The sequence below is a fragment of the Castor canadensis genome, chromosome 16 (assembly GCF_047511655.1).
Source record: "Castor canadensis chromosome 16, mCasCan1.hap1v2, whole genome shotgun sequence".
In the NCBI taxonomy this organism is placed as follows: Eukaryota; Metazoa; Chordata; class Mammalia; order Rodentia; family Castoridae; genus Castor; species Castor canadensis.
In genome coordinates, this window is record NC_133401.1 from 69,835,471 (window position 1) to 69,855,117 (window position 19,647).

A 19,647-nucleotide genomic window follows, 5' to 3' on the forward strand; every position below is an offset into this window, starting at 1 on the left:
GATATGCCAGTCTCCATTTCACAGAAGATCCTGAATGGGCTTTGTTTCTGTTTCGGGAACAAGAAAGTGAAAGAGTTTTCTCTGACTATGCCTTCCAACAGGCTTGTTAGCCTCTATCCCACAGAAAATCCTGAAGGGACTCTGAAGCTCAACTCTATTCTAGGATATAGACTGGGATAAGTTTTGATGGCACATAAAACTTTTGGGTGATGTGCTTGTTTGTGCCCAACTGGACAGTTATGCTGGCCTCCAAACCACAGCAGATACTGTAGGGGCTCTTGTCTCAGCTAAAGTCCTTTTCCTCCAAAGCCCCAGAATTACCCTGCTGGTTCTGCAAACTTTTGGGAGAGGCACCCAGGGAGATTTTTCAGCCTCTATCCCTTGCTATTTGTGAAAGGACCATAAATGTCATCTCCATCCCCTTTTAGCCATGGTCTGTGAGCAAGCTTTCCCATATAGGGAATTGCTGGGAGTCTTTCTGGTTCCACTAGGTATGGCTTGACAACATTAATTTCACAGAAGTTCCTGAATTAGTACTGAAATTCAGTTTCCCACCCCTCCACACACACACACACACACACACACACACACACACACACACACACACACTCACTCACACCAGGTATAATCTGGGAGCAGTTTCACCCAGCCAGGTCATGCTGGCACACATCCATCTGAATCCCTGTGGCTTACTGTATCTAATGAATGACTGAATGAATCTGTCTTTCTTTCCCCCTTGCCTTAATTACTGCTGTGATACAGTTCCCAATTTGTTAGATTTCGTGGTGACCAAGGCACTGTGTTGATCTAGCAAGTTCTTCACAGTACTGGCTCTGCACTCATAACAATGGAGACAGGAGCAGGGATTACTTCATTCAGTGCCAGGAATTGTCAATCTAAGTTGCTCTTTTTTTTTTTTTTTTTCCTTTTCTTTTCTTTGTGGTACTGGGGTTTGAATTCAGGGCCTCACACTGCTAGGCAAGCAGTCTACCACTTAAGCCACCCCATCAGCATTTTTTTGTGTTTAGTATTTTCAAAATAGGATCTCATGAACTTTTTGCCTGGAGCTGGCTTCTAACAATGATCCTTCTTAGTAGCTAAGATTGCAGGTGTGAGCCACCGGCACCCAGCTAGTCTCAGCTGCTCTTGATTACTCCTGGTAGAGTGCCATCTATTTCTTTGGATACTTCATTAACTTATGCTGGACAACTTCTCTTTCAAGACTAGATACTTACCACCCATATAGGTCTGCCTGAAAGATAGGACTTTAAAACACCCTGGAATCTAGAATTTTCATACTACTGACCCAGGATAGTTTTGACCCAGGACAAAGTTCCCACTCTTTCTATCTTCATTTTCCTGGTCTGAGATAGATGGTTATGGCCTGCCAATAAATGCAGTGGTTCAAAGTCCAGAGTCTCACACTCCTAAGATACACAGCCACGCCAACTTGAGAGAGATTGAGAATAGTACAGTCTGCCATCAGTTCATGTTGAGCCTCTCCATATCTTCTGCACCCAGGACAGCTGGACTAATTGTCTCTTCTCTCAACCTAAATAGTCCGTGCATCCCTGCTGTCATCTGTTTCTGTAGTATGAGCATGATCTTCAGGTACACCCATGGCCCTCATGTTCTTCTGGTTCTCAGTCTGCTTAATGTGGTGTCAGGTAAGCTTCCAGGCTGGACTGCTTTTGTCTCCTTCCCACTTGGTAACAGGTTAAATTATTTACCTACCATGATCACAACACGATGGAATGGAAATTTTTCCTTTCTTTATTTCCTCCCTCCCTTCCTCTCTCCCTCCCTCCTTCCCTTCCTTCTTTCCTTCCTTCCTCCCTTCCTTCCTCCCTTCCTTCCCCCTCTCTTTCTCTCTTTTCTCTTTCTTTTCTGCATTTCCCCGTCCTCTTCTAGTCCTTGCCTGCTATTTACCAATGCCACAGCTATGGAATGTACAGAGCAGTGTGAAGGATTGAGTCAACATTAAAGCTATTACAGTACTACAAAAACAGTAGGGACAGGGAACTGACAAAAGGCAATGGTAATAGAGAGGATGCACATAAGGTTGTTATGGAGAATAAATTAAATGTTTGTCCCAGATGAGTTATGGGGCTGTAGGGAAGCTCTTTAGTAGAATACCCAAGTTTCTGATTTGGGTGCCTTCCAACTGGAAGGAAACACTGTTTAGAACATTTTGGTAAAAGGTAATAGGTCCACCAATGGACATGCTGAGTTAGACACACTTAGGGTGTGAACTCTGAGGGGAGAGGAGAGAGTATACAGCTCATTAATAAGACGGAATGTGGCATATTCTAACAGAAATCCACTCTTCTTTCTCCTGCAAGTTACCATCAACACAAACCTGATGCTTAGGATGTTGAATAATTGAATAAAACTCACAAAGGTAGCTGGAGGCTGGAAGAGAACTCTAGTCTCTAACAGTGTTCAGCTATAAAGGATCTTTTGTGCAGGTTCCATTTCTACTTGTCTACCAATGTATGTTTTGCTAAACAAGGTCAAGAAATGGGGAATTCAAAATATGCTTCCTGTTGTTACATCAAAATTTTGCATTTCCTGGTGCTAGTGGCTCATGCCTATAATCCTAGCTACTTGGGAGGCTGAGATCAGGAGGATCATGATTTGAGGCTAGTCTTGGCAAGTAGTTCATGAGACCCCCCCAACTCCAAAATAACCAGAGCAAAATGGGCTGGAGGCCTGGCTTAAGTGGTAGAGTGCCTGCTTTGCAAGTGCAAAGCCCTGTGTTCAAACCCCAATACCACAAAAAAAATCTCTTGCATTATTCATAAGAGAGCCTCTCGTTTAAGGTAAGTTTTCATCCATTTTATTATGAGTTTCTTTACTTTCTGTTTGGGGGAGAGGCAACAGGGAACCATGGAAATGGCTTCAGAAGAAAAACATTTAAAAAATCTGATTTCCTCTGCTTATGAGCTTTGTGGTTTATAACTTCTCTAAGTGTCAGTTTTCTTATCATGCTGTGGAGGTAATATCACATTCCTGATAGGGCTCATAGTGAGGACTTATATATGTAATGTAGCATACAGATCCACTGGTGCATATTAACTGTTCAACTACAGACAGCCTTCCTGCTGGTCCCCAGGGAAACTATTAAAGGTAAAGATGGATAGAACTAATGAAACAGAGAAGACAGTTCAGTGTGAGCTGAACTCTGATTTGTACAAAGGTGACTGGATTTCTTTAAGTGAGGATGAAGGTGTAAGGGTATGGAGTGTTGGCTCGGTAGTTAGGGAAATGAAAAATTAAGAAGGGTTAGCCAATATAAACATGATTAGTCAGCTGTGTTTTCTAGGTGGCAATCATAGAAGTTAGGGTTCTATCCATTCCACTGCCTCCCCCCATGGAGACAGTTGCACTGCATTCCTGGTGATTATGTCAAAGGAATGGCTTTCAGATATTTTAGGAAAGATACTCCTGAGGGGTGTGTGTGTGTGTGTGTGTGTGTGCGTGTGTGTGTGTGTGTGTGTGTGTGTGTGTGTGTGATATGTGCATGTATATTACATATGTGTGATATATGGATACATGTGATGCTTGTTAGCAGATACATACATATATATGATGCATGCATATGTATGCATGATATACACACACAAACACTTCTTACAGGGACAGAGGAAAGATTCACAATTCTGAGCCACTTGTAACAAATGCTCTAGAACTGGAGATCAGGAGCCTATGTCAGGTGTCATATGGGTTGATTTGGAGAGTGAGGCCAGAGAAGAGAGTGTTCTAATGAACAGGTAACAGGTGTGGACAACTGGAACTCAGTCCCACTGGGACATTCTGAGGAACCATGTATATAGGGCTCACAATCGTCCCATCATCCACTGCTCTGTCCATTACTGGCTGAGATGTACTCCAGGGTTGTTAAAATGTCTGCAACTGACTGAGCAGGAGAAAATGCTCAACAGTGGACTTGGGATGGAGCTGTCATTGGACAGGGCAAGTGTCCATCCCACTGCAAGGGGACTCAGCAGTGAGGAGGGGAGAGACAGGGCATCAGTGTCTGTTCTGCTAGGTCAGCAGCTGATCAAAGATCACACAGCAAAGTCACATTACATTTTAATAATACTTTCCTTGAAGATTCATAAATTAAATTCATTTTAGAAGGATTTATAAAATATACTTGAAGTAAGAAATAATTGGAACAGAGAATTTTCAACTTGCTTATTTAGAAATCCACAAATGGAACCAACTTTACCTCTGATGTACAAGGGTATGCCATATTCACACACATATGCATATATTACAAATGAGCTCAAGTGAATTAATCAAGAAATATTGTTGGGCATAGAGTTTCATGTCTGTAATTCTAGCACTAGGTAGGCTGAGGCAGGGGGATCATGAGTTGTAGGCGGACCCTGTCTCCAAAAAAAGGTTTTTAATAACAGTGTGTACATAGCAGTTGAAAGGACTAGGCTTCCACCATTTATGGACTCCATAAGAAAAAAAATCTAATTGTTATAGATTTTGAACAATGGTTTATGCCAAGAAAATTACTAAAAAGATAATTAAATAGATGAACAGTGAGAAAATAAATTGGTGCTCACTGTTAATAATTGTAACCCTTGCTTGGTGCTCACCATTAATAAGTGTAGTTCTTGCTTGTGGAGCCCACAGTCTGTGGGTGGGCCCTGTACTAGACACAGTACAGTGCTGAGCAAAACAGGCTCCATTTCCATAGAGCCAAGAGTTGTGCAGGGCAGCCCCACAAAGTAAATAGTTATCCCACTTGAAACAAGAGGATGAAGAAAGTTTCACAAAGAAAATGAGGACAAAGCTGTACCAATATGAAATTAAGGCATGTTGATAAAACCTTCAGCCATTATCCAAGGCAAATTATAAAGTGGAAAAGGAAAATTACGTCCAAAGTATAAAAGATACATTTCATGGAAAGGATATGTCACAACATGACTGCTCTAAGGAGTAAGTCTCTGAAATAAAACTGCAAAATCTCCTTACACAATGGTATGGCATGCCTTTCAGATTTTTGCAGAATAAGTAGATGGAAAAATAAGGAAGCAAAAACATTTAATCTATGGCCAGAGGATGTATTTTCCTTGATGATATACCTGAATTATTTATAAAACCATCTTGAGCTTCAAGGAAACCTAAAGTCTAGATTTTATGGCCGTACACTTCCCCTGGGTCATTGAAACCAGGTCAGCTTTGGTGTTTACCAAGAAAGACAGTAAAGCATTTTTGGTGAAGCAAAGGGGTGGGAATATCAGTATAAAATCTCCTCCAGTCATAGGGTCTACATTTGAAAAAATGCCTTTCACTACTCCTGTGAATAACATACTTAGGTTCTCTAAGACATAGTTTCCTCATCTCGAAAACGGAGCTACCACTAATAAAAATGGCCTTTGAATTATGATAGTTCAACTTAAAATTTCTCAACATTATGATGGTGCGAAAGCCATATGCATTGAGTAGAAACCATACTTTGAATTCTGAATTTGTACCTATCCTCTGGCTGGCTCTCTGTGTTATGATACTCTCTTGTATTGCTGGACAGTGACAGTGAGCCGCAGCTCCCAGTCATTCATGACGTCACAAGGATAAATAACTGATACTGTGTTGCTAGCCTTGTTGGATATTATTTTGTGTTTTCACATGCCATCATTCTTACAAAATGCCCACTTTTGTCTCCTGCTTCTGGTGGAGACAGAGAGAGAGAGAGAGAGAGAGAGAGAGAGAGGAGAGAGCTCTAGGATGTCTGTGATATGTGGATATTTTCTATCACGTGTGAGGGAATATATAGATTCAATTCACTTGGTTTATTAAGAAGATCACGGTAAGTGTTCACTCTTCCTGTACATCACTTCCACTCTCTAGCCATGAGTAATAAACTCCAAATAGATTTTGCTCAGTTATCTGTTATGTTTCCTCCAACAGGCCAGTGGAAAGTGATTGGGCCAAATAAGTCCATCCGGGTCTTGGCTGGAGAGACTGCAACATTCTCTTGCTTCCTGTCTCCTGAGACAAGTGCAGAAGCCATGGAAGTGCGGTTCTTCAAGGATCAGTTGTATGCTGTGGTCCATCTCTACAGAGATAGGAAAGACCAGGAAAATATGAAGATGCCACAGTACCAAAGAAGAACTGAGTTTGTGAGGGACTCCCTTGACAAAGGACGTGCCATCTTGAGGCTGGAGAAGGTCACTCCCTCAGATGCAGGCTTGTATGGGTGCTGGTTCAGTTCCCAGTCTCAAGAGGAGGAGGCCTTCTGGGAACTTGAGGTAACAGGTCAGTTGCTGATTTCAGAGAACTTGTAACTGAGGTGTCTCATGGAACCATCCTGAACTTTGAATGAGGGGATTAAAAATTAAACCCTAAACATGAAAGTGTTTGATGTCCCCACTGCAGAGGAGCTACAGAAAGCTTAAAACGACAGAGGTCAATATGGGAAGGTGACTCGGAAGTAATGAAGAGGTCAGGCAGAGATGAATCAAATTCAGGCTATAATACACTTGTGCATGGAAGCAATGCTAGGAATCTCTCTGTATAGCTATCCTTATCTCAACTAGAGAAAATGCTTTGTCTTTCTTATTATTGCTTATGTCTTCTCTTTAACAAAACTGGAGAAAAGGGCAGAACAGGTTCTGTCTGGATGCGAGGGGAGTGGCGGGGAGAGGGAGGGGGAGGGGAGACGGGGAGAAATGACCCAAACAATGTATGCACAGGTAAATAAATGAATAAATAATAATAAATTAAGCCAATTAGAAGATACATCTGACACTGTCAGTTCATTCTGTCTTGTGTATATGCATTTTATTGCATGTATAGATTCTTGTAACCAGCACCAAGTTTATGAACATTTATATCAAAACGTTAAACTGTCCCACCAAAAACCTCTCTCTACTGCACTTTTATAGTCACACACACTCTCCTCCTTTCTCACTACTATCCTCAGTCCCTAGAAATCACTGATCTGCTCTCCATTACTACAATTTTCATTTCACTAGTGGCTGGTGTTATTGATATCTTTTTTTTCTGGGTTTATGGGTATCATTATATTCTTGTCAATGAAATCTCTCTTTACGTTTTTGACCAATACTGTAATTGAACAGTTTTTTAATGAGAATAGATTTCCTTTTTACAAGAAAGATTGTTACTGTAAAATATACCATTTGTGAAAAATCAACAATTTCATCGTTTTAAGTATAAAATTCAGTGGCACTTTTGTGCAACCATTACTAGAACTTTTACCTAGCCCCAAATGAATTCTGTACCCACCAAACAACAATGCTCATTTCTCCTTTCCCTAAGCCTGGTAATACCTGTTCTATATTCTGGGTCTATAATTTGGCTCTTCTACTTACCTCTCATAGATAGAATCATGTATTTGTTCTTTTGTATCTGATTTATTTCACCTAGCATACTATTTTCAGGGTTCATTCAGCATAGTAGAATGTATTATAATCTCATTCATTTTTACAGCTGATTAATAGTCATATATTTGTATATAACTATATATATATATATATCCCATTTTATTTATTTATTTATCTCCCAATATACACTTAAGTATTTAAAAACATTTGGCTGTTGTGAATAACGCTGTTATAATCAGTGGCATGCAAATATTTATTCAAGTCTCACTTTTACTTCCTTTGATATATACCAAGAAGTAGATTTTCAGGATCACATGGTATAATTGTAGTTTTAATTTTTGAAAGAACCATTCTGTTTTCTATAGCAGCTATTCCACTTCACATTTGTACCAGCAGTGCACAGTGGTTCTAATGTGTGTGCATCCTTACCAATACTTGTTGATTTTTTTAAAGAATAGTCATCCTAATGGATGTGAAGCAGTATTTCACAATGGTTTGTTGTGCATTTTCCTAGTGAATAGTGATATTAATATCTTTTTCTGATTATTGGACATTTGTATATCTTCTTTGGAGAACTATGTACTAAAGTATTTCCCATTTTAAGGTTTTCTTGTTGTTGAGTTATAATTCTTTATATATCCCTTATAAAATGTATGATATACAAATGTCTTCTCCCGTTCTGCAGGTTGCTGTGTCATTTGTTCTCTTGATACTGTCCTTTGATTTACAAAAGTTTTTAATTTTGACAAAAACAATTTATTTACTCATTCTCTTTTGTGGGCTTTTGTTGTCACATCCAAGAAATCATTTCTAAATCCAATATTATCAAATTTCCCTGCTATGTTTTCTTTAAGCATTTTATAATTTTAGCCTTACATCTTAGTCTCTGATATATTTTTAGTTAATTTTTGTGTGTGTTATAAAAGAAAGGTTCAGTTTCTTTGTTTTGCATGTGTATATCCAATTTCCCAGCACTGGGTCTTAAAAAGACTCTCTTTTCTCAGTTGAATATTTATAGTCATCCTTGTCAAAAGTCAATAGAACACTGTGCCTTTCCCTTCTCGAGCTCCCTATCCTTCTCAGCTCACTCCAAGTCAAACCTTCTCTCTCTTGATGAGCCTCTCCTGGCCATCTCCTTGCATACACTGTGGCCAGGTATCTCAAGATACCTTGAACTGTGATTGCACTTTGTTTTTATACCAGCCCCTCCACACCAGTGCCTCAGTCTCAATCAGGAGGTCTTCTCTCAAGATATTTAAAATTTTTTAAACTTTTTGGCAGTACTGGGGTTTGAACTTAGGGCTTCTTTCTTGCTAGGCAGGTGCTCTAATACTTGATTCATATCTCCAGCCTTGAAGGGATTTAGGAATAAGGAGACTATGAGCATTTCAATGTTTTTAAAGAATTTTTTGACTACACTGGGGGTTGTACTCAGGGCCTTGCAATGCAGGCATTCTACCACTTGAGCCACTCTCATGACTAGCCCATGACTTTTGAAAATGACTTTTTTATGGTACTGGGGTTTGAACTCAGGGCCTTATGATTTGCTCCACTGAAGAAGGAGAGGGGAATGGGAATATAAAGGAGGGGTTAAATTTTTCCAAAGTGCACTGTACACATACATTGAATTATGAAAATAAAATTCCTTGTATTATTCATACATGGTAAATCAAAAATGAAATTTTGTTTTATTTTACATTAATGTATTATTGTTGTAGTGGGAGTACATTATGACATTTACATTAATGATACTGCAAATGAAAATGTTTTCTTGATTTCCTCCTCTGGTAGGAAATAGTAGGTTATACAAATATGACTGGCTTTTTGTAATATAAATTTGCTGAATTTGTTGTCGTCTCTAATCGTTTTTTGTGTTGCTTTGTTTTTGAGCCAGTGTCTCACCACATATCCCAGGCTAGCCTTGAATTAGAAATCCTTATGCCTCAGCCTCCTGGGTACTGGGGTTACAGTTGTGTACCATGACATCTACTTCTAATAGTTTCTGTAATGGAGCAGTTAGGATTTTAATATAGATCAAGAAATAGCACATGATGGGTAAGTCCTCTTTGGGATGGGATAGTGATGATAACAAATGACCATGTTAAGGTTACTCTTCCCATGATGGTTTTGTATGCCCCTCTTCCTGGTATGCTTCTCCTTATTGTTCATTTGTCTTTCTAAAAAGCTTCTGTTTATTTTACATAGCAAGGCACAAATGTCACTTCCAGGACACCATGACCAAATAATCATTCTTTCCTTTGTGCCAACTTAATGGTCTTTCTACAGTGGAATATATTTTTAGATTGTCTTCCAGTTTAGTGAGTGAGTGCCTCATTAGAAGATGCTCTGTCAAACAGGATGTAGTGGTACATACTTATAATCCCAGCTACTTGTGAGGCAGAAACAGGAGGATAGTGAGTTCAAGGTCAGCCCAGGTAAACTTAATAAGACCCTACTTCAAAAACAAAATAAAAATAAATAAGGGCTGGAAGCATGGCTCAAGTGACAGATTGCTTGCTTAGCATCTGCATGGACCTGGATTCAATCCTCAGAACCACAAAAAAAGCGCTGTCATTCATTTCATTGTGTTTTCTTCCCAGAACTGGGCTCCACTCCTCTCATTTCTGTCATGGAATATGTTGATGGAGGCATCCAGCTACTCTGTCAAACTTCAGGATGGTTTCCGGAACCCATAGTGAGGTGGAAAGGTCCAGAGGGTCCTAATTTACCCTTAGACACCAAGGTGAAGGAAGACATGCATGGCCGGTTTGATGTGGAGACCTCCCTTACTGTTCAAGATAATTCTGGGAGTGTGTCATGCTCTGTTCAGCTCCCTGACCAGAGCCAAGAGGTAGAATCCAGAGTGTGGGTAGGAGGTAAGTATGGATAGTGGGAAGAAGAGAAGACAGGGAATATATTGGCTATTGAAAAAGTGAAAAATTTCACATATTAGTCAGAGAAGAACCATAACATACATGCCACTGTCTAGAATATAAAAAATAGAAGAGAAAAAGCACTGCTTATTTCATTAATAAAAAAGTTAATTCACCAGGAAAATATTAACATTTTAAATATGTCCATATTTATATCTTTAAATCATATAATGCAAATATTGGTAGGAAAATGTATATGATGCATTCCAAAACATTAAAAAGGTAGAGAAAATTAGTAAGATTATGGGAAATTTGAATTCCAAATTAGCAAGCTTAATCTAGTGGAACTTTTTAGAAGACTGGGTAGCCCTCAAAATTATTTTGAAACACATGTGAATATTTATAAACCTTCACCAGGTACAAGCTCATAGAGTGACTGGTGAACCTTTCAAGGAATTAATGTCACTTAGGCAATGCTCTCTAATGACCACATAGTTGCACTAACTGACAATAATAAAAATCTTGTATGTTTGAAAAATGTGTAAACACATTTAAAATAATAAAAGTCATTAAAAGCATAGTAGTTGTAATAAACTTCTTAGGATTGAATGATAGTGAAATCACAATATATCACTATGTATAAGATGGAGTTAAAGTTTTCTGAGTCAAAATTATATTATTAAGTATTATTTCATTATATCATTAAATGAAAAGACTATAGTTTATACTGAAAATTTTTCAGAATAAGTTGAAAAGGAAAAAAAAGGTAGAAATCATACAGAGAGCTACAAAAATAAATTGAGAAGTACTTCAGGTTAACAAAGCTAAAGTTTAATGCTTCAAAATACTATTTATATATATATATAAGCTTCAGGAAACACTAATAAAAAATAAGAGAGTTGGCACAATTAGACAATACAGGAAATAATAAGGGTGCAGAATCAAGATGTAATAGAGATTTAAAAGAAACTGTATAGAATAACTGTGAAATCCTGTTTGAGTGTGACAACATAAAAATTTCATAGAAAAATATAAAATACAAATCTAATGCAAGGAAAAATATATCACCACAATAGAAATTGAATCAGTATTTTAAAGTCTCTAAACAAAGAAGACAATGAAGCTCTATTATTTTACATACAAAATCTATCAAATGTTCAAGACGAAGAAAACTTCAGTCTTACACTAAATCTGATAGGAAGCAGAATAGGAAATATTAAATCCATTTTATTTTATTAATATAATTTTAATAACAAAATAAATAAGGAGGGATAAAAAAAGAAACAGTGTTGACAAAACTTACTCAGAAACAAAAATGTAGTTGTCTCTTGGAACTTTCGTAAGTTAAATCAAAAGTACGTAAAAACCATAATAGTGACTGAATTGAGTTTATTCTGGAATGAAATGTTAGATCAGCACTGGGATATAAACTAATATAATTATTAACTTAATGATTTAAAGGAGACCATTAATTTTCTTAATTGTTATAAATAAAACAAGGAGAAAATTTAATACCTATTTATGGCATAAAACATAGTAACACAAAAGTAAAAGAGGGCTTGAGGTTTAGGTCAGTGGTAGAGCACTCACCTAGCATACATGAGATCCTGGGTTCAATCTCCAGCACTGAAAAACAAACAAATAGAAACATCTCAAGTATTTAGGAAAAAGATATATAAAAATAGCTATAGTAGGAATCATGTTATTTAAAATAAGGAATTTAATAAATCGATTGTATTAAACATTTCTGTTCAACATGAACACACTAGCCATTGTAATCAGAGAAAAAATGAAAAAAGGTTGTAACTTTTAGAAAAGAAGTAATATGTGTGCGAATAATATGGCCATTATTCACAGATTATATGATATATACATATATAAACTTAAGGAATATTCAGATAAAGTACATTCAAATAAATTTATTTAGTTCATAATAGTTCATCGTGACATGTGGTATAAGATTAATAATAAATTGCATCTGTAAACACAGGAAAACAACCATGCCATTTGCAGTACCAACATAAATATTTTAACTAAGAATAAGTCTGATAAAATTTACAAACCCTTATCAAAGAACATTATAAAACTTTATTAAAGACACTAATATAGGAAGAGAGATGTAACATTTTAAAGAAATGCATATTTTAAAGTTATCATTTCTCCCAGAATTGATCTATAAATTAAAATTCCATTCAAAATCTCAGAGGAGCTGGGCACAGTGGCACATGTCTGTAATCTACCACTTGAGAGACTGAGTGAGAAGGATCAATGTAGCCTGGGCTACAACTCCACCAAGACAAATGTCAGAGGACCTCTTTTTGGAATTGGACAAGTCAGTTGCAAAATTTATGTAACAAAGCAAGTGACCAAGTGATAGGAAGACACAGTTGCAAGAACAAGTTATATATAGTCTATGATATATAAAGACATATCTCTGAGCTGTTATGAATAAGCCAGTCAACAATTACTGCCAGAGAGATAGACAAATGGAACAATGCACAGAACAGAGAGTCAGGAACCAAATCCAATCCTAAACATAAGCATAAAGGTGAAATTGCACATGTAAAGGACAGTCCATTCAATAAATGACGCTGTCACAGTTACTCATTCAGAAGAGAATAAAATCAAAACTATGTGACTGGGGTCCTAGGACAGAGGCCCAATTCTAGGGGATCCCAACCTATCAGTCTTAGTCACTCACCCCAATTGACCAAGCAGGTCAATACAGGAAAGGTATTTATTCAGTATGGCCATACCAGGAAGGAACAGGGACTACTAACATTCTAAACCCTGTCTTTGGAATACTGACAAGGGCTTTGGTGTATAGGACAGTAATAAAAGCAAGTGTTGGAGGTTTGAAAACCTGGTGGTCTTGGTCAGGAGAGGTCTTGTTAATCATTATCTCAAGATTGGTCATTTCGTTGTTGGCAATAAGAAAGTTGTTACTGCTTAGGGAGGTAGTTTAAATTCTTATCACAAGATGTTTATCAATGAGACCTGTTGTTCCTGGTCCAAGGAGACTGCAGGAAAGAATAACTTATAAAAAGAACAAGTCATAAAGGTAAGATGGAGTCAGTTAGGTCAATGATTGTGCCCCACTTTGAGCTTAGGGTAATGATTAACAATGTCTAACTGCTGCTCTGATAGTCTGGAACAGGACATTGTAAAAGCTGGCAATTGACAATCTGTTGATTATAGCATCCCTGCAAATCTTGAAAGTATCTTAATTATTCTTATCTTGGTGTTTATAGCCTGGAGAGGGATGATTACCACTTTTAGAAGAACACTCCTCAAATGATTAACATGTCTACAGGCAGAGGTGAACAGGAATTGGACTCAGAGTTTAAGGTAGCAAAAGGATACAGATGCAAATGAAAGCAGACATGCCAACCTTTTATCCTGTTTTTAATTATCCAGCAGGTATCCACAGGCTCAAATGAAGAGTTAATGCCTTTAGCCAAATTAGCCTCTAACTTTCTGTTACAATTCTACCTCATTTTTTATATGTAAAATAAAATCCAGACGGTACAAAACTTATACAAAAATACAAAGTTTTAAACCTGAAGAAGAAATTATAGTTAAATACCTATTTCTTCTTTGGGTATAAGGAGAGCCCTTAAATGAAAATTAAATTATCTTTGCTGTTCAACAATCACTAAAGGGTTTATGTGACTGTTTTTCAGAGAAGTTTTTCCAGCCCTCACCCTGGAGACTCGTTTCTATTTTACTGCTGATCTTCTTCTTTGTCTTATGTGGTGCTACCATTTGGCAGAAAATTTCGTCCTCCAAAATTCAGTGTAAGTGAGGGAGAGAGATGTGTGGGCCCATGCTAATTCATGCTTGTAGCAGTGCTGGGGTCACAGATGCTGCTAGGCACCTGTCTTTTATTCCAGATCTTGGATCCTGGGACTTTTCACTTGGGTCATAGGGACCACAGTCTTTCTGACTCCTTCAGAAAATGCCTCACCCTAACAACAACAAAAACCCCAAAACCAAAACCCCAAATAATATTCCAATAAGAGTTTTTATCCTCAAGAAACAATTTCTTCCTCCTGGAGTGTGACACAGCCTTTTGAGAACGCATATCATAACTCTGTATCTTTTACTCACACACCTTCTCCTTCCCTAACCTCAATTTTCCCTTCCACAGAATCCTAGATAGCAGTTTCTCTCTTCACAGTGAATGTTCCTTATATCTTGTCTACCCCATGTAGAGACACTGGCAAAGGAATTGGGGTTTGGGTGGAGCACAGAAAGAGTACTAAGGGATCCCTGTCCTTTAGATCACAGATTATCCCACCTGAGGAAGGTGCCATGGTTGTATTTACGTCTTTCACACTTCTGTGTTGACCATTAAACATTCTGCTTCTGTTTCAGGGAAGATGCAGACAGATTTAGGTGAGTGCTTCATGTTTTGAGCCATCCATTCACACTTGTTCTGGATTCCTCTCTGCTCCACTGGTTGAGCCATCTATATGCAGTTGTGGCTCCAGACTAAATGGGAAACTTGGGCAGAAAATGCAAAGAGCTGACTCACTCTCTGCATCAATTAACTAATTATTTTATTACCAGATAAATAGGAGTTTTGGGCTTAAGATGGGCAACAGGGTCTCTAAGCTCCTTACAATTGTCTATAGTATTCCTGCTGATCTATTTTATGGAGGGAACTCTCCATTCATGAGTTTTTTTAAGGGTATGTGAATTCAGGATGGTAAAAATGCTGCAGGACATTTCCCTGGCTTGATTCTTTGAACTTTTATTCAGATCTGTATCACTTCTGAATATTCTTTTTTTTGTTTCAGTAAATCTCCAGGAAAGTCTAGGTAAGAGCACATTCATAATTTTCCTCCCACACTTTGCCCTGGACCCCAATTCCAAGGATTGAACCTTCTCTGTGTTTTGGTTTCAGATCAGAAAAGAAGACATACACAGGCAGGTAAGGAAATATATTCTTCCTTCACTCCCCACTTACCTTTCCCTTCCAAATCCATAGTTTAGGGAATCTAACAACAGGCCCATGGGTCCCTGCAGATGCTAGTTACTGATGGGGATCCTGAAATTGTTGCAGACATGGGTAGGTGCACTTTGTAGAGATGCACCGTAATCTTCATCAGAATTCTTATGGATCTGGAATACCCCAAAAGGGCAATCAATGGAAAGCAGTATGGAGATGTCTCAAAAAGCTAAATATAGAACTGTCTTATGATCCAGTATACCACTCCTGGGCATCTATCCAAAGAAATGTAAGTCAGTATAGAGACAGCTGTATACCAGTGTTCATTGCAGCACTATTCACAATAGCCAAGCTATGGAAATAACTCAGATGCCCTACAACTGATGAGTGGATCAAGAAAATGTGGTATATATACACAATGGAGTATTACTCAGCCATAAGCAATAATGACAACATGCGGTTTGAAGGGAAATAGATGCAATTGGAGGACATCATATTAAGTGAAGTTAGCCAGGCTCAGGAACACAAAGGCTGCATGTTTTCTCTCATATGTGGAAGATAGATCCAAAAGATAGAAATGTACATAAAAACAAACATGATCAGACACAAACTCATATGCAGAACAAGTTTGTAATAGGGGAACTACTGTATGGAACTTGGGGAAGGAGGGAAAGGAAAAGAGAACAATAGAGCAGCAACAATATTGTGAAGCATAACATCTGTGAACATAGAGGAAATAAGGATATGTACTGAAAGCTGCCGCAAAATGAGGGGTGGGAGGTAAAGGGGTAAGGGAAAGTAATGGAAATGGTCAAGTGGACCAAAGTAAAGTATTCTCACAGCAGGGATACCCTTTGAATATCAACTTAGATATTAATAATGAAGAAAGGACTGTAATATAGGTATACAGTAAGGGGGGTACTTGTGGGGGAGGAGGGTGAATGAAGTAGATTAAGGTGATGAAATATGATTGATTGATTTCATATACAAACTAGAACAGTAAAATCTCTTACAGTACTTTTAAGTGAGACAGGGAAGGGGTAAATGGGGAGAGACAGTGGAGGTGATCTAATCGATGTACCTATTTGTAATTGTCACAATGAATTCCCCCCTATACAACAAATATATCCTAATAAAAAATTAATGGGAAAAAGAAGGGAGATCACCCTTGGTCTTTTCTCCTCTTTCTTCCTCCTGTTTATCATGTGAGCACTGAACTGCCCAATCTGTCTGCTTGTTTTCAGAATGGAGAGATGCCCGGAAATATGCAGGTACCAGCACCTGAGGAGATGACAGTAGGACAGAGCTTCCAGTGGGCATTAAAGAGGGAGTGGGCCAGTAACAGATTTGGGAAACACATGACCTACAGATGAGAAATCTGTGATGTTCCTCATCAACCCCAGAGTGCAGCTTATCTCAGACACATTCTTGATTCAAGTCTAGAAGGGGAAAAAGCAGGGCCCAAGTGGACAGTGTGGGTATCATAAGCAAAGCTTCAAGAAATAGAAGGTAGGGATAAGGGGAAGAAAGTACATTTGGGCAGACTAGGTAGATGAGAGGATGGTGGATAGTGGGGTCCCTTGGGTCTCACAAACCAAAGACAAGATTAAGTATAGAGAAAGATGTAGGGTTGGGGTGATAGATAGGAGTTATGACCTCACAGTTGGCATTTCCAGTAATTAATGAGGTTACACAAATAATGAGGGAAGAGTCCCAGTGCACTGTCTATTGGAGACTCCAGCTCTGGGACTTACATGATCCCAACCTTAGACAATCAACATTGAAAGGGGTCAACCTACTGTCCCAGGCAAAGTCCAATAACTCATGCTCCCGCTCTTCCCTACTATGCCCCAGAGAAAGTGACTCTGGACCCTGACTCGGCTCACCCTCACATCTACACTTCTGATCTGAAAGTTGAATCATCTATGACTATTGCCCAGGAAGTGGCCTTCTCAGAGAAGAGATTCAGAAGGACATGTGTGGTGGCTTCTGAGGGTTTCCAGAACGGGAAACATTATTGGGAAGTAGATGTGGGATTTAACAAAAGATGGTATCTGGGAGTATGCAGGGATGATGTGGACAGGAAGGGGACAAATGTGAAATTGTCTTCCAACAGTGGGTACTGGGTCCTTGGACTGTGGACAGCCCAACAGTATTTCACAGTCGGTGTTAATAGAGAAAGTGTATCTGTAAAAACTCCCCCTAGCAGAGTGGGGGTCTTTCTAGACTATGAAGGTGGGTCCATCTCTTTCTTCAACATAAATGATCAGTCTTTAATTTCTACCCTGAAGCATCAATTTGAAGGCTTATTGAGGCCATACATCCAGTTTCAGATACATGGAGAGGACCTTTTAAATCCTATATCATTCTGTCCAGTGCCCCCGAAATAAGAGAAGCTTTTTCTCAAAGGGTTCCCATGCTCTGATACAGACAAGTGAGTGGATCTCTCCATAGGCAATAATCACACCTCTCATTCTCATTTAAGATATTAATTTTTCCCCTAAATGAGAGTTCTACAGTAGCCACAGTGATGGCTGCTACATGAGGTGAGAAAAGCCCATCCATGTAGAGTCAGGGTTCAATGCTGGTCTGAGGTGGAGAAGAAAGAAGGTTGTTGCGGATTTAGTTTGTGAAAACTTCATCCAGTTAAGAGACTTTGTCCAGCCACAGCCACATGGGTCTGAATCTGTTACAATAGGATGATGACTCCAACCTCAGGAGCCATGTTAAAGATTAAAGAAAATGATTGTGAAACATTTGCATTTTGTTAATAACATAGTGTTTATTGACAATGTCTTCTTTAATTAAGAGTATCGTAGCAGTGTCAATTTATTGGTTTAGCAGTGTCAATTTATTGGTTTAACAGTGTGCTATAGTTATGTAAGTTGTTACCATTAGAAAAAGATAGATATAAGGTATACAAACTATTATTTTTGCAATTTCCTGTGAGTCTGTAATTATTTCAAAATAAAACATTGTAAAAGTCAGCTGTGAATCTATAATTATCTCAAATTAGGAATTTTAATTATACAAAGGTGGTTCAGTGGGAAGCAGTTCAATATGTATGGCAATTAAAATAAGAGTATGTTAGAGTTTCAGAGATTTGGCTAGTGTTGGCCCACATGAAATAATAGTTATGTAGAAGGCTTTTGAAGATTTCCGTACTTAGCGATCTGAGACAGGCATTCTAGGATACATAGTGAGAACTTGTATTAAACCAAACAAAACCTAATAAGTAAATTTTAAAAAAGAATATCAGAATAATCATTCACTCAAGAATGTTGTATAACATCCTCAACATGACAAAATTACAGTAATGAAGAATAGCTTGTAGCTTCCAGGTTGAGAAATGGGTGGTAAAGTGTGGGTATAAGAGAGCAGCATGAGGTAGTTCTTTTTTGGTGATAGATATCATCTTGATTATATTGGTGCTTAAACAAATTTATATATGTATTAAAAAGAATAATGGTTGTCCACAAATTGAAACCACAGGATGCCACTCACTGTGAAATCCACAATACATGAGGTTTAAGATAATTAATGAAAAGTCTTGTATGAATAAGTGAAAAGGTTCATGTTAATATAATATAGTTGTATGGTTATACCTTCATTCCAACCATCATGTTGCTTTTCATAATAAAGATGATTAGAGTAAAACAAAATAGCCAGAGCTACAGGACTGCAGGCTAAGGGCTGTTACTTAGGTCCAGGACAATGTTGGAATCAAACTGCAGACCTGGATTATTGGAAGCCCTGAAGACCCTTTTCTCCTGAGGCATCCTTCTGAACTTTCTCTCCCTAGAATAGCAGTGAGCAATAGTGCTATAGGGCTGAGTCAAAGTCAGGTCCATCCACTGTGCCACAGGAAATAGGCAGGGTTCCTGAACAGCCACAAGCAGAGGAAGCAGAGCAGGTTCTGAAGAATGGACTGAGTCCAGGAGTTAGAGGAAGTCCGGGGTCCAGTAGGACTTGGTCAAATGCAGGGATTAATAAATAAGGAGGATGGTTGAGAGAGACATAGTGAGGTGTGGGGGTGGATGGGGTTGTCTAGGGAGACAATAGCTCAAGGGGTGCTTGGAAAGAGATGCCAGAAGCTTAGCTCCTGGGAGGAAAAGAAAGATTCAGAGAAGACCTTGGCTACACATATGCATACACATACATTTGCAATGCTCAGAGTTATTTTGTGTGAATATGAATGTGTATCATTAAGAGAGAAAGAGAGAGGCAGAAATATAGAAAAAGATTTTTGAGTTCCTCTCTGGGTTTTCTCTGTTCATATTGAAAAGAAAGCCTAGTAATACAGAAAGCTTGACTGAACATTCAAGATCTGATTGGGGCTAAGAAACCCCTTTCTTTTTGTTTTTTGTCTTTTATACTAGTAGATTCAATTTTTTATCAATTTTTTGGATTTATTTACTTTGGATTTATTCATTTTATTATAGGGTTTGAACTT

General features: G+C 38.3%; 1 protein-coding gene across 1 annotated transcript in view; it reads left to right on the top strand.

Moving 5' to 3' along the window:
* Positions 1-17,798, top strand: part of LOC109679453 (butyrophilin-like protein 3) — a 57,582-nt gene extending 39,784 nt beyond the window's left edge. Inside the window, exons 5-9 of the mRNA XM_074057404.1 lie at positions 5,872-6,279; positions 9,968-10,243; positions 14,618-14,638; positions 16,439-16,465; positions 17,049-17,798. Coding sequence (XP_073913505.1) covers positions 5,872-6,279; positions 9,968-10,243; positions 14,618-14,638; positions 16,439-16,465; positions 17,049-17,584 — 1,268 coding nt within the window. The 3' untranslated portion in view covers positions 17,585-17,798. The remainder of the gene's footprint in view (positions 1-5,871; positions 6,280-9,967; positions 10,244-14,617; positions 14,639-16,438; positions 16,466-17,048) is intronic.
* Positions 17,799-19,647: the final 1,849 nt, after the last annotated feature.